This window comes from Podarcis gaigeae, assembly GCF_964106915.1.
Source record: "Podarcis gaigeae genome assembly, chromosome: 6".
NCBI lineage: Eukaryota > Metazoa > Chordata > Lepidosauria > Squamata > Lacertidae > Podarcis > Podarcis gaigeae.
In genome coordinates this window covers 13,674,098-13,686,838 of record NC_139682.1, presented here as the reverse complement: position 1 = coordinate 13,686,838, position 12,741 = coordinate 13,674,098, and the positions used below count along the sequence as shown (strand labels likewise).

The window sequence follows — 12,741 nt, the reverse complement described above, 5'->3', positions numbered from 1 at the left end:
CAGCCTTCGTATGTATGACTCGCACATAATCAAGTGTTTTTGAAATGACTGTAATATCTAAGTGTTTACTTACCCTAACACAAGTGTTTAAACAAGATTCATACCTTTAGACATGGGAGAACATTGTCATTGCACTTCAATAGCCCGCCAAACCAATGCGCTGGGTCAACAGGGGCCTTATACAACAATGACTTTTCCAGTAATTCATCCATGTTGGTGTAGTGATAATAAGTCATATTTGAATGAAGCCCCTGAGGAGACAAGCATTTCTAAATGTAGGGTTGCCATATTTCAAAGAGTAAAAACCAGGACACCCCGAAAGATGCTGAACTTTTTAGGAAGTCCCCAAGACTGAACTTTCTTTTAGAAACCCACCAGCACAAACCCCCATTTTGCCAATTTGCCACCATTTTTACACCCAAAAACCAGGACATATCAGGAACCCCAAAAGTTGATTGGTTTTTTTTCACCAAAACGCCCCCCAAAAATGCGATTTTTTTTTATTGACTTGCCTAAGATCCAGGACAAAGCTCCACCTTTCAGAAATTCCCCCCAGACATCAATTCCACCTTTGAAATCCCAGTAATGTCTAGGGAAATCTGGCCGTATGGCAGCCCTATCTAAGTGACATCAGCTGATGGGCAGGTGAGTGGGGAATGGCCTTGCGAGCCAAAATGGACCTTCAGGCAGGCCAAGTTTGGCTGTGAGTTGGAGATTCCCCAGCCCTGCTCTAAGGAAATCACAAGCAAGCACAGAAAATTCTTCAGAAGTTTGGGTCCTTGGTATGTAGCAAGCAGACCTGTGTGCAGTTTGAAGAATATGTCAGAGGCTTGACAAATTTCAGCTGGTATGCCATTTTACAGAAGACCATCACGCAAGACCAAAACGTACAGATCCTGGAGGCGTGTGGGCAGAGCTTGGAATATGGAAGGGCAAATGCCCAGAGGATGAAGAAAGGGTAGTTCATCAAAGACACCTGTGAACCAACGTAAAAAGTAAAACGTTGGTTTTACCAACAGAACCAACAACGACTGGAGTCACTTTGCAATAAACATTTTAATACATTGCAGTTATGGAAGAAGTGGGTGCTAACATTTTGTCTGAACAAGGACCAATAAGGTCACGTATGGGCAGGGACACCAAATTCAGATTCCAAAGTAGGTTCAGATGATTTGATCTAGGTGGAACATGACCCAGATCAGATTGTGGGTCTACTTCACAATCCACAGCCATGCACATGCGTTTCAGAGCTGCCTCTGAGCGCTTGCACCAACTCGCAAGTACTTTTAAAAAGATCTGTGTGTTTTCACACAGATTTCAAAGAATCTGCATGGAAAGGGGTTGGGGCAGACTTAGTCCCATTCCCATGAAGAACTGGGATGGACCAAACTTTGATGGGCCTGTCCATTCCTTGGTACAGATATATACTTCAAATTAGGAAGCCCTGTGTCATATGGCACAGCCTCGAAGCTGCCCTCCCAAAACAGGCATCACTGCAAATCACCTGGATGGCATTAGGACAGGGCAGTTTGGTGGCAAGGCCAGGACTGCGTGGACCCACTGGCAGGAAACAAAGACCCTTGGCACCAGTACTGCTACCGGCTCCATGGCTTCAGGACCACTAGCTCTGCAAAGTCAGCACCTGAAGAATCAAGCATCACCCTCTTGCTTGTTAAAGGTTTCTCCAGCAGAGGAGCTAAAAACCTGATCTGTCTGCAGCTTAATTAAATTTCTGTTGGCTCCAGACCTTTGCTGGAGCAATATCCTAGCCTGCTGCTCTTGGGTCCAAGCTCAGGAGCTTGTTCCAACTCCATTCAGAGCTGTCCATGGTCCAGACCTCCTTGCCTGGATTTTCACTCTGCTTTCTGGGTCTCCCTGCAGGCTTTGAGTCAAGCATGATAGTTATTAGTTTACCTCGTGTACAGTGATCCAGATAATCCAAGTGGACAGAATCTTCAGGATGTGGAGCTCCAGAAATCGCCAAGCGAACGCCTGCATTGCTCGAATTGTTGCCAGGAGCTTCAGGAGATGAGGCACCACACTGTCAACCACTTCTGTCCATTTGCTCATTTTTTCCACTAAGGAAACGGGGGGGGGGGGGGTAACTTTAGACGGAGATAAACAATAGACGGAGAAGCAAAGTGTGATTTGCAAAGAGGAGGGCTGAAGGAAGAGCATGGAAATCGGCAATAAGGCAGATCTGCTGCTATGGCTTCCCATAATGAGTTTAATCTGGTGAAGGTGATGCTCTCAGTTCCGCTTTAACAATACAAGGACTGGCGGAGGAGCAACCTGGAATGCATCTATGCTTGCAAGAAGCAGGCTGTATTTACTAGCATAAACCAAGATGGCGGGCTTGTTTCCATGCTTAGTTATACTTTCGGCACAGGAGCTAGCTGTTCATCATTACCCAGTTTCGCCTGGTGGCACTTCCCCATGTTTTCGCCTACTGCTGAGTTCTCAGGCTTCTCTAGTCCATCTTCAATGTCATCTTGTAGCTGTTCAGCAGCCAGCCTGTGGAAAACATAGGAAAACAGCAAAAAGCTATCGTTACTGCATGGCCAGCGTGGCTTTGCTTATGTTATGGAGTAGGCCTAGATTTTAGCAACACACTGGTCTGGTTCACCCAACACGATGAGCCAAAATATGTCTGGCAAACTACGTATGGCCTGGTCATAATTTACGCAAGCTTGATGTATGGCTATACCTGAGGATACCAGCCTAACTATAGTTGCTCCAGTCCAGCTCCAGTTAGGCATGAAGAATGAGATAATGCACTGCTGATTTTGCAAAAAATGGGGGTGTGCACATGAATATGCCTTACAACGTGTACCCCTTCAGTGCAGATAGACTAAAATCCTCTTAGCAAGGCTGCAATCCTAACACCACCCATCCATTGGGCTTTGTGGAGTGGTGGTGACACTGTTGCATTCACAGTCCAGTCGTGCTGGCAACCAAGGGGGGCAGGACAATTGGGTTCAGTTCCGGTGCCAGCTCCAGGATGCCATAGAAATCGGGTCCAGATTGGACCTGCTGCTGCGAGGCTAGATTGGAATCCAGCAGATCCTATTCCAGCTCAGTCCAGCCCACCTACAAATTCAATAGGGGGATGGAGGAAGGGATAAGTTACCATGGTAGGAGACCCACTTAGTCAGGAGAGTTGAGTGGAGGGGTGCCTCTGTTCAGTCTAAACCCCTGACAGCGTAGTGCAAGGAGGCCTGTGTTTATCTGTGCAAATGTTGTTCCAGTATATGCTCTCAATTCACATTCCAACTCCTTTATGGGATTCAGGCAACATGTCATTATCTTCTCTGCATCAAAAGACTTAGAAGGTCATGATATATAATGAGTTGAAGAAAATGTTCCAATTAACATTTGTAAAAAAAACCCCTGAAGCTTTTTTGCTAGGGATTGTAGGGAAAGACCTGCCAAGGAAATTGAAAAACATCTTCATGTATGTGACAATGGCGGCAAGAGTCTTAAGAGCACAAGGATGGAAGAATGAAGAAATCCCGACTAAAGAACTGTGGCAAGAGAAATTGATGGACTATGCGGAATTGGTGAAATTGACACACAAACTACGTGATAAGGACAACTGTGATTTTAAAGAAGAATGGGAACTCTTTACAAAGTATTTAAAGAAACAACAAAATGAACTGGGCTCCTTGGCAGGTTTTGAATAAACATACACAATTTTTTATTGGTAATATATAGATAGATAAATTAAGGATATTTACAATTTTATAACATGCATGTGCTGAAAAACCAGAGAGAGGAGCTGAGCTAAGTCTGGGGGTGGGTAGGAGGGTGGGTTGTTCCTTTTTGGGGAGGGGGGAGGGAAAAATGAGGATGATATGTCTTTGATAAATTTGTTATGTTGAAATTCCTAATAAAAAATATACAAACAAAAAAAAGACTTAGAAGGTCAAACAAATTCAAATACGTTTCTATTCACCACGTCCCTCTTTTCAAGCTTACCTACTTTGCAGCTTCAGGATGTGTTCCTTAAGCCTGAAAATATGGGGGAACAAAAACACAGTATCAATAATTGCATTATATACCCAAAAGACTTGAAACTGGATGGGCAGGGAGCCAGAAGAACGCACAGAACAGTGCACAGATTCCATCTGGTAGGGCTGAAATGCTCGTGCAGAAGGAACAATTGGAAGAGTGCAGTCTTGAATTCCTCCTCTTCCCTAATGGAGCAAATAGCGTTAGGGGAGGGGATTTTCACTGAGGGCCAGTGAGCTTTCTTGGTGTCCCAGTGCTGATCTGTACTGGGGCTCCCCCACAGCTGATGTTTGCCAAAATTTCAGGAGATGGGAAATTAGAAATCTTAGTTATTTCATTCAGATTGTTCCTCTGTTTTCTGCTCTTTCCTTCCTCATAATTGCCCCCTTACATATAAAATTTCAGCCGTCCACTGTTTGATGTTCTTTAATCTCTTTGCTGTATTCAGCTTCACCCTGCCCCCCTTTATATTAGACATATGAAGCAGATTACAAGGGAAAGCATTAAAAAGATTAACGCGAGAAAGCCAACTCACATATTAGCCAGGAAATGCACACGCGTCTCAGTGTTGCTGTCACTGGGGAGAAACAGAACATAACCTCAATACTGCTGCAGGCTAGCACTACACGACTGAAGAGTATTTTGCTTTTTAAACAAAAAACATTCTCTGTCTCACCAGCAGTATCATAGGAATATTAGACCTCTACTCTACCCAAGTGCTGTGACAATGAATTAAAAACAAAATAAGATGCTGGATGTAGTACTCCAGATGTGCTCTGGCCAGCACAAAATAAAGTGGAATTATTGCTTTCCGTGGTCATTTAAATCACATTCAATGCACATTTAAAGCATGTGACTTCTCCCAAAGAATCATGGGAACTGTAGTTTGTTAAGGGTACTGAGGGCTGTAGCTCTGTAGGGGTAAACTACAGTTCTCAAGATTCTCTGGGGGAAAGCCATGTGCTTTAAATATCTGGTGCAGATGTCGCCTACATGTTCCTTGGTGGTGAATGGGACACACACACACACACATTTCCAAATGTAAGCTGCACAATCACACACACAAATGCACAATTATTTGTCATTGTAGAACATGAACTCATGGATCATGCATAGCACCTTCCGGAAAGTGGCCTGATGCAAATATTAGCCAGATCTGTGGCCTTCAGGAAGTCTTCGTGGAAGTAATGAAGCTGCAAGATGCAAGCCAGAAGGAAAGCGCCAGGGAGCAGAATCCGTGCAAACAGCTCAATTGTGCTGAACCGCTCAAGACCCAGGTCTTTTAATCTGTGAAGGGGAAAGGAGAGAGAGCCACCCATCACAACTCACTGGGAGGTAATTCACACAATAGGTTCTCAGTTTTAAAAAGGCAAAGACTTCGATTCTGCCCTGTGTTTGTTCCATGCGATGCTGTTTCCGTTCTGCTGCAATTTGGCTTCTGGCAAAAACTATGTTATTTATCTCACCGCCTGCTGAGGTGGAATTTAACGTAATCAAATTTTGCAATTAATTGCAGTATCATTACCTTAAAGGTAAAGGTAAAGGGACCCCTGACCGTTAGGTCCAGTCGTGACCGACTCTGGGGTTGCGGCACTCATCTCGCTTTATTGGCCGAGGGAGCCAGCGTACAGCTTCCAGGTCATGTGGCCAGCATGACTAAGCCGCTTCTGGCGAACCAGAGCAGCGCACGGAAACGCCGTTTACATTCCCGCTGGAGCGGTACCTATTTGTCTACTTGCACTTTGACGTACTTTCGAACTGCTAGGTTGGCAGGAGCAGGGACAGAGCAACGGGAGCTGACCCCGTCGTGGGGATTTGAACCACCGACCTTCTGATTGGCAAGTCCTAGGCTCTGTGGTTTAACCCACAGTGCCACCCGCGTCCCTTTGTCATTACCTTACCCCACACCATTAATTTCAATGTTGGGGCTGTTTGTTTCAATGCAAGTGAAACGCAGTGCAAGGAGGGGGAAATGAGATCACTTATGTAGCGTTTGCAGAATAAAATTAGCAAGAACAGTGAATAATAATTGCATTCCCTGGACTGATTTCCCTTCTGGACATGGAATGAATAAGTGAACATCAGCAATTTCTGCTCCTGTTTCCATTTCTTTCAGCATTTTCCCTACTCAAGCTACCCAATCATTCCAGTGAGATCCATCTAGTGCCACCATTGACATCTTTTTGATGCCAGGTAAAAACGTATTTCTTCTGCAAGGCATTTGACAGATTATGATGAGTCACTGGACGATACGGTTTTGCGACTGTTTTATTGGGTCTGTTTTATGGATATTGCAAAGCATTGTTCTTTTTTCTTTCCTTTTCAATTCTACGTCATGCTCTACATTTCAAAGTTTTGTAAGTTGCTTAGAGACACTGTTGCATAGCAAGCGACTAATAAATTGAATAACTGATATAATCATTAGTAATAATAATTCAGTCCCTGTTCTTTCATTTCCCCAGCATACAATAATCACTAGTTTAGATGTGAGGGGTTCCCCCACCCCTTTTCATTAGGAATAGTTCTACTGCTCTGGTACTCCACGGATAAATAATGTTTGATATGGCAAATTCTGAAAATTATGTTCAAATTGCACAGCTCACAATCCCAGGTCTCTGCAGGAAATTTTTGTGTGTGTTTCCTGGTATTTTAAGCCCCTCTCTCACACACACAGACAACCATCTGTGCTGATTAGTTCCTGTTGCAGAGGTAGCACCAAAATGACCCAATTTGGTTGCCCAAATCCTTCCTCCTGAGAAAGAGACAGGTTCAGCCAACAGGGGGCAGAATTAACCCTCTTATAAAGAGCCAGAAAGAGAGCTCTTTATGCAGATCACCCAGGGAAGAACATCAGAGTCACAGCAAGCTGGCAGTGCTAACTTAATTCAACAGCAGCAAAAATCTACATTTTTAATTGTTATTTTTTACTATTGCGCAATAGACCAGAGATGCCATAACGAATTTCAAGGTAAAATTTGGATTTGAATATTTTAAATGAGAGCCAGTGTGGTGATGCTGTTACCGTGTCAGAAACAAAAGACTTGGAAACCCAGCTTCAAATCCCCAGTCAGCCACGGAGACCACAGTAAATAAATAAAACAAAGCCGTTACCTCTCCTCTGATATCGCCAAGGTGTTTAGGAAAAACTCTGACACCATCTCAAATTGATAGGCATAGATAGCAATGAGCACCACCATGGAATAAAAAACAGTGGTGAGCCAGAAACGCTTCAGGATTCTTCTCCACATCTCATAATGAACCTGAAACCACATTTCCACACACCTTTAGTACTGGTTGTGAACACAGTATGGTGGGCATTTTAGAAATGCATTTGTATAACAGGTGTGGGCTGGGCAAGTCAAGCTGAACTGGAAAGCACTCAGTGTTCCTCCGCCCCATTCTGAAAACAAAATTCGACCCCAAACCACAGAAAGTCCTGAAAACTTCATAATTATCTGGGACAAATGGGTGAAAGTAGTGGTCTTGTAGTAAGGTTAAAGCTTACTGGGAAATGATACATAATGAATTGAAAAAGATGTTTAGAATAATGTGTGTGTGTGTGTGTGTGTGTGTGTGTGTGTACAGTAGTACCTTGGATTAAGAACTTAATTCATTCCAGAGGTCTGTTCTTAACCTGAAACTGTTCTTAACCTGAGACACCACTTTAGCTAATGGGGCCTCCTGCTGCCACCACGCCACCGCCACATGATTTCTGTTCTCATCCTGAAGCAAAGTTTTTAACCCGAGGTACTATTTCTGGGTTAGCAGAGTCTATAACCTGAAGTGTCTGTAACCTGAAGCTTCTGTAACCCGAGATAGCACTGTATATGTGTGTGTCAGGTTACAGACGCTTCAGGTTACGGATCCCGCTAACCCAGAAATAGTACCTCGGGTTAAAAACTTTGCTTCAGGATGAGAACAGAAATACACACACACACCACCAGAAGCTTTCCTTTTGGGAATTATAGGGACAGAACTACCCAAACTATATAGAAATTTATTCATGTATGCGACTACAGCGGCAAGAATGTTACTTGCCCAAAAATGGAAAGAAGAAAGGAATATGCAGAAATGGCGAAACTTACTGGAAAAATAAGAAAACAAGATAACAAACTTTTTATAAAAGAATGGAAATGGTTTATCTAAGATTTACAAATAAACTGTAAACAGATAAGAACATTGGCAGGATTATTGTAACCTGCAGGATTATTCTAATAAACTGCAGTTTTATACGAGTATATATTTAAAGTAGTAAGTTAAGTTAATTTGGAATATGCAGAAAATATAAAAAATGAATTTAAGGAACCGCAGAAAGAGGGGAAGGAAGTCAATTTTCGAAATGTTAAAATGATTGTACTATTATTGAAATGTACAAAATTGAAAACCATAAATCAAAAAAGAAAGAAAGTGGGTATCTTTATCCCAGTCTGCATCCATATTGGAACTATGTTTAAACTGTTCATAGAGAGAGAGAGAGAGTTCATAGATTTATAGTTGGAAGGGACCCTGGGGGTCATCTAGTCCAACCCCAGAAGGTTGCCCACAAGTGCATGCAGACTCCATGCTGGAAAAGGCCCCCTACTCCTGCTTCAAGTTCTGTGAAGCACTATATTCCACAAATAGCCTAAACTAACTAAACTGACAGGTGACAATGACCGCTCCCTGCCTAAAACGGGGGGCGCCCTTTGCGTGGATGCGTGCAGCCCCTAGATCTGGAGCGGCTCCAACAGCATAGGCTTGGCTTTGCCTTCCCTCAGGTGGAATACCTGGAGGTCTCCGACTACCTCAGTCAGTTGTCCAATCCCACCTGGGGGAAGCGTTGCCAAGGAGACCAGGCCAGGCAGGGGAGGGATTACCTGCCCACACAAAGGAGGGAGGATCTTACCTGGGAATCCTCACTTGGCTCCAGAGCTTCTCCCACCCTACCCACCCTCAGTTAATGTCTTATTTTGCAGGTTAACTTTTCTTCACGGGTTTTGCAGGTTAACTTTTCTTCACAGGTATGCAGGCGCTGCTACGTTAAGGTCGCTGTTAAAGGGCCGGAAAGGAATTTCCCTGCATTGGCAGGTTTCGCCTTTCCCATAGCAAAACGTCACAACTTTGGCGGTATCAGGCCTTGGGCGGAATCCTTTTGTCCATCTTCCCCTTTGCGGCGGTGATACCAGGGTTCCCCATTAAAGGGGTTTCTGAAGGGAGGCTTTGACCGTATGCCGAAAGGTTGTCATTGCTCTCCCCTGCGGCGGCGGCGTAACGGGGGCGGCTATCTCTGCTTGAACATATGTTCTCCAGAGCCGGCCCCACACACACACACACACTGGATAATCCTGATGCTCCCTAGGTCCCCGGCTGGGGACTGGGGAGGGAGAACGCCCAATGCCTGAGCCAAGGTCTACCCACATTTGAAATTTAATAAAGTTGTGGCCAATTTAATCCCATAGCACGCTGTCTTGAGTCGTTATTCCACATGATGGGGGGACCGCGCGGGATCTGGGGACTCCGCCTGTCCACGCAAAGAGCTGCTGCAGTTTTCTAATAGGATAAAGCAGGAGTGCAAATGCCTCCGATTTCCAGGTTTGCTTACCTGGTACAAAGCCACACAAAGCAGAAAAAGCACAATGTAAAGAATTTTGTACAGGGCCACTTTGCCATTGAAGCTGACGATAAAGAACATGACAGAGCAGATGTAAATCCAGTATTTTACAAGCATCCCCTGCAGCACAGAACCAAGGATGCCCAAAAGAAGGTTTTGCGGATTGTCCATTTCTGCAAGAGAAGTGGAGAATCATTCGGAAGCGTCATCAATATCGCCGAATCGTTCACAAGCATACTTTAAAATAAAACTACTCCTCTCCCTCAAAAAACCGTTTTTCCTTCTCACTTATTATGCTTGCCTGTCACCTTCAAGGTTGCAACTCAAGTGGAATGCTCAACAAACATGGTGTCAGGAATTGCTCAGTGCTTAGAAGCAGACAAAAGCCTTGCTTCCTTATTAATCGTCTTTGCCGCCCATTTGCTCTTCTGAACTAATTTTCCTGGGGTTGCTCCTGGACTGAATACAGATGGTAAAACCCACCTTTAAAAATACATATTAATAACAGTAGTAGTTCAGGGCTAACTTTACTGAGTATTAAATCTTCTTACCAGCCTCCCCATCTACTCTCACTCCCTTGAGCAATTCTTCCTCTTTTCTCTGGCTTTGCTTCTGCATCATCCACTGCTTTAGCAACAGCCAGAAGGTAAACAGATATAAAATCTGCAATAGAAATCACACAATTTTAATAACAACAACTACCACCACCAACACCACCCCACACAACTGAGCCAACTCTAGACAGCTTAATGGAATTCTTTTATTGCATAGTTTTATCGTGGATGTTCCTATTTTAATGCTGTCAATGGGATTGCTTTATTGCCTACTTCAATTATGGATGTTTACATTTTAACACTTGTGTCATCGTCCTCTGTCCCGCAATGCCGCCACAAGCAAAAGGGTGAGTGGCTTGTAAACCGTTCAGTATAACAGGCATACTGTATACAGTGGTACCTCAGGTTACAAACTTAATCCGTTCCAGAAGTCTGTTCTTAAACCGAAACCGTTCTTAAACCGAGGCGTGCTTTGCCTAATGAGGCCTTCCACTGCCGGTGCCCTTCCACCATTCGGATTCGGTTCTTAGACCGAGATAAAGTTCGCAAACCAGGACACTACTTCCGGTTTTGTGGAGTTCATAAACTGAATAGTTCATAAACAGGACTGTTCTGAAACCGAGGTAGCACTATACATTAATTAATGAATAAATCAGCAATGATCTGCACAACTTTCCAAAGTCCCACACACGCAGCTACATCCTCATGCAATTCAATTCTCAAATCTTTTTTGGCATATAGGCAAGATTCCAATAAGGTTCGGTACAATAAAATCGCTCAGCAAAATTCAGCATCTAACACTTAAGTTAATGTTGCATAACATTCACGGATCCTCATGGTGTGTTGCAGAAACCTGGCTACTATCTCCATCTTATCCCCGTCGTGACTTATTGCCTGGTACGTGTGCTTAGGATCGCAGCCTGAAGGTAGAACCCAGAACTGAAGGAAGCTCACCTTGACTCCTAGGTGGACACAGGGCAGCGAATAAGGCTTCAAATCCAAGTCCACGAGCAACGAGGCTGAAACTCTAGGAAACAGTTCCTCCTGGGAAACGTGCAGGCCTGCAAAGAAATTGAGGACCACCAAGATATTTCCATAGGCAACAAGGAAAGGCGAACTCTTCAAGGCGTAGAGGCGACGGTTGCGCAACATCCAAAGGACACAAGACCAAATCAGCAGAACAAAAGTCAGCCAGCTGATATAAGTGATGCTCCAAACCTGGAAATGCATACATAAGAAGGACAAACAGATGGATGCACACAGAGAGACATATATTTGGGTAACACTGCGGTCCCAAACATCATGTACCGTATTTTTTGCTCTATAGGACGCACCAGACTATAAGGTGCACCTAGTTTTTGGAGGAGGAAAACAAGAAGAAAAAAAATTCTGAATCCTAGAAGCCAGAACAGCAAGAGGGATCTGGCTTCTGGGATAGCCTCTTGCTTTTCTGGCTTCTGGGATAGCTGCGCAAAGCCTCTTCAGGGCAGCGAGATGAAGGCTCCCCCTGTCCGGGAGGCAGAAGCCAGGACAGCAAGCGGGGCTCCGTTCCTCCTCCTGCTTCGCAGTTGAGGTGCTTCGCTGAAGGGGCGCTGTGCAGCTCTCCCTCTCTGCGCAGCGCCATTCACTCCATAAGACGCACTCACATTTCCCCTTACTTTTTAGGAGGAAAAAAGTGTGCTTTTTGGAGCGAAAAATACAGTAATCCACAAATGAACAAATATGAACTCCTAAAACTGTAGAAGAAGTATAAATTAAGGCACACTTCTTCTAAGCTATCTAGATCAGGGCCAGGGACCCTGTGCCCTAATAAATAAAAATTAGCTGTACATACTTGCATGTTAATACTGATATCTGAAGATATGTGGAGCTATAACTCTGAAATTGCTACATACATGTCTTTGACTAAGGGTGCCTTCAGACTACAGTACTTTCCAGGACAGATTCAAGCGCATATTGGAAATTTAGGTTTGCAGAGTTAGATTAAAGTGCTTTCTCACCGTAGCACCAAAATCCTTTTTTTTTAAAAGTGATAATGTGGAACTAACCTCCATCTTTCCATGCACATAGAAGGAGGTTTTATTTCAGTCTGTATCTTACCATCATGACAATCAATGCAGTGATGTAGCTCTGATTCATAAGGAATCGTGCCAATGCTAAAAAGGTACTAGGCCTATTTTCTTCAGTGCCCTGTTCACCATCAGTTTCTGATACATTTTCAGAGCATGTCTCATCTGCAAGAAATGCAAAATTTTTAGCAAAGGGTAAATTAACCAAAACAACAACAACACACACACCAGTGTCTGGCATCAGTTAATAAAATTTTGGAGACTTTGCAGTGTTATATTTAAGCACACATCTCTCTTACCTGCCCATTTCCCCCTATAAATGACCCATACAGCACCGTAACCCTTTTCCCTTGGAAAATGCGGTTTTGAAAACTGCAATGGCTAAAATAACATCAAGGGGAAGGCTGAGATTGTAGGTTATAACTGTATCCCTTGATAATAACAAAGAGTTGTTGTTGTTTGTTGTTCTTAGAAAGAAGAATAAGAGAAAAGTAAAGATGAAAAAAATTAAGAAGAA

The 12,741-nt window shown here is 43.7% G+C and overlaps 1 protein-coding gene across 1 annotated transcript in view; it reads right to left on the bottom strand.

Moving 5' to 3' along the window:
- LOC310846936 (piezo-type mechanosensitive ion channel component 2-like) overlaps positions 1-12,741 on the bottom strand; it is a 73,069-nt gene that overhangs the window by 37,271 nt on the left and 23,057 nt on the right. The window contains exons 10-21 of the mRNA XM_083744079.1: positions 12,256-12,389; positions 11,110-11,373; positions 10,153-10,264; positions 9,593-9,774; positions 7,123-7,271; positions 5,131-5,298; positions 4,547-4,588; positions 3,979-4,011; positions 2,411-2,514; positions 1,915-2,078; positions 800-976; positions 105-251 (exon numbers count right to left, since the gene is read on the bottom strand). Coding sequence (XP_083600205.1) covers positions 105-251; positions 800-976; positions 1,915-2,078; positions 2,411-2,514; positions 3,979-4,011; positions 4,547-4,588; positions 5,131-5,298; positions 7,123-7,271; positions 9,593-9,774; positions 10,153-10,264; positions 11,110-11,373; positions 12,256-12,389 — 1,676 coding nt within the window. The remainder of the gene's footprint in view (positions 1-104; positions 252-799; positions 977-1,914; positions 2,079-2,410; positions 2,515-3,978; positions 4,012-4,546; positions 4,589-5,130; positions 5,299-7,122; positions 7,272-9,592; positions 9,775-10,152; positions 10,265-11,109; positions 11,374-12,255; positions 12,390-12,741) is intronic.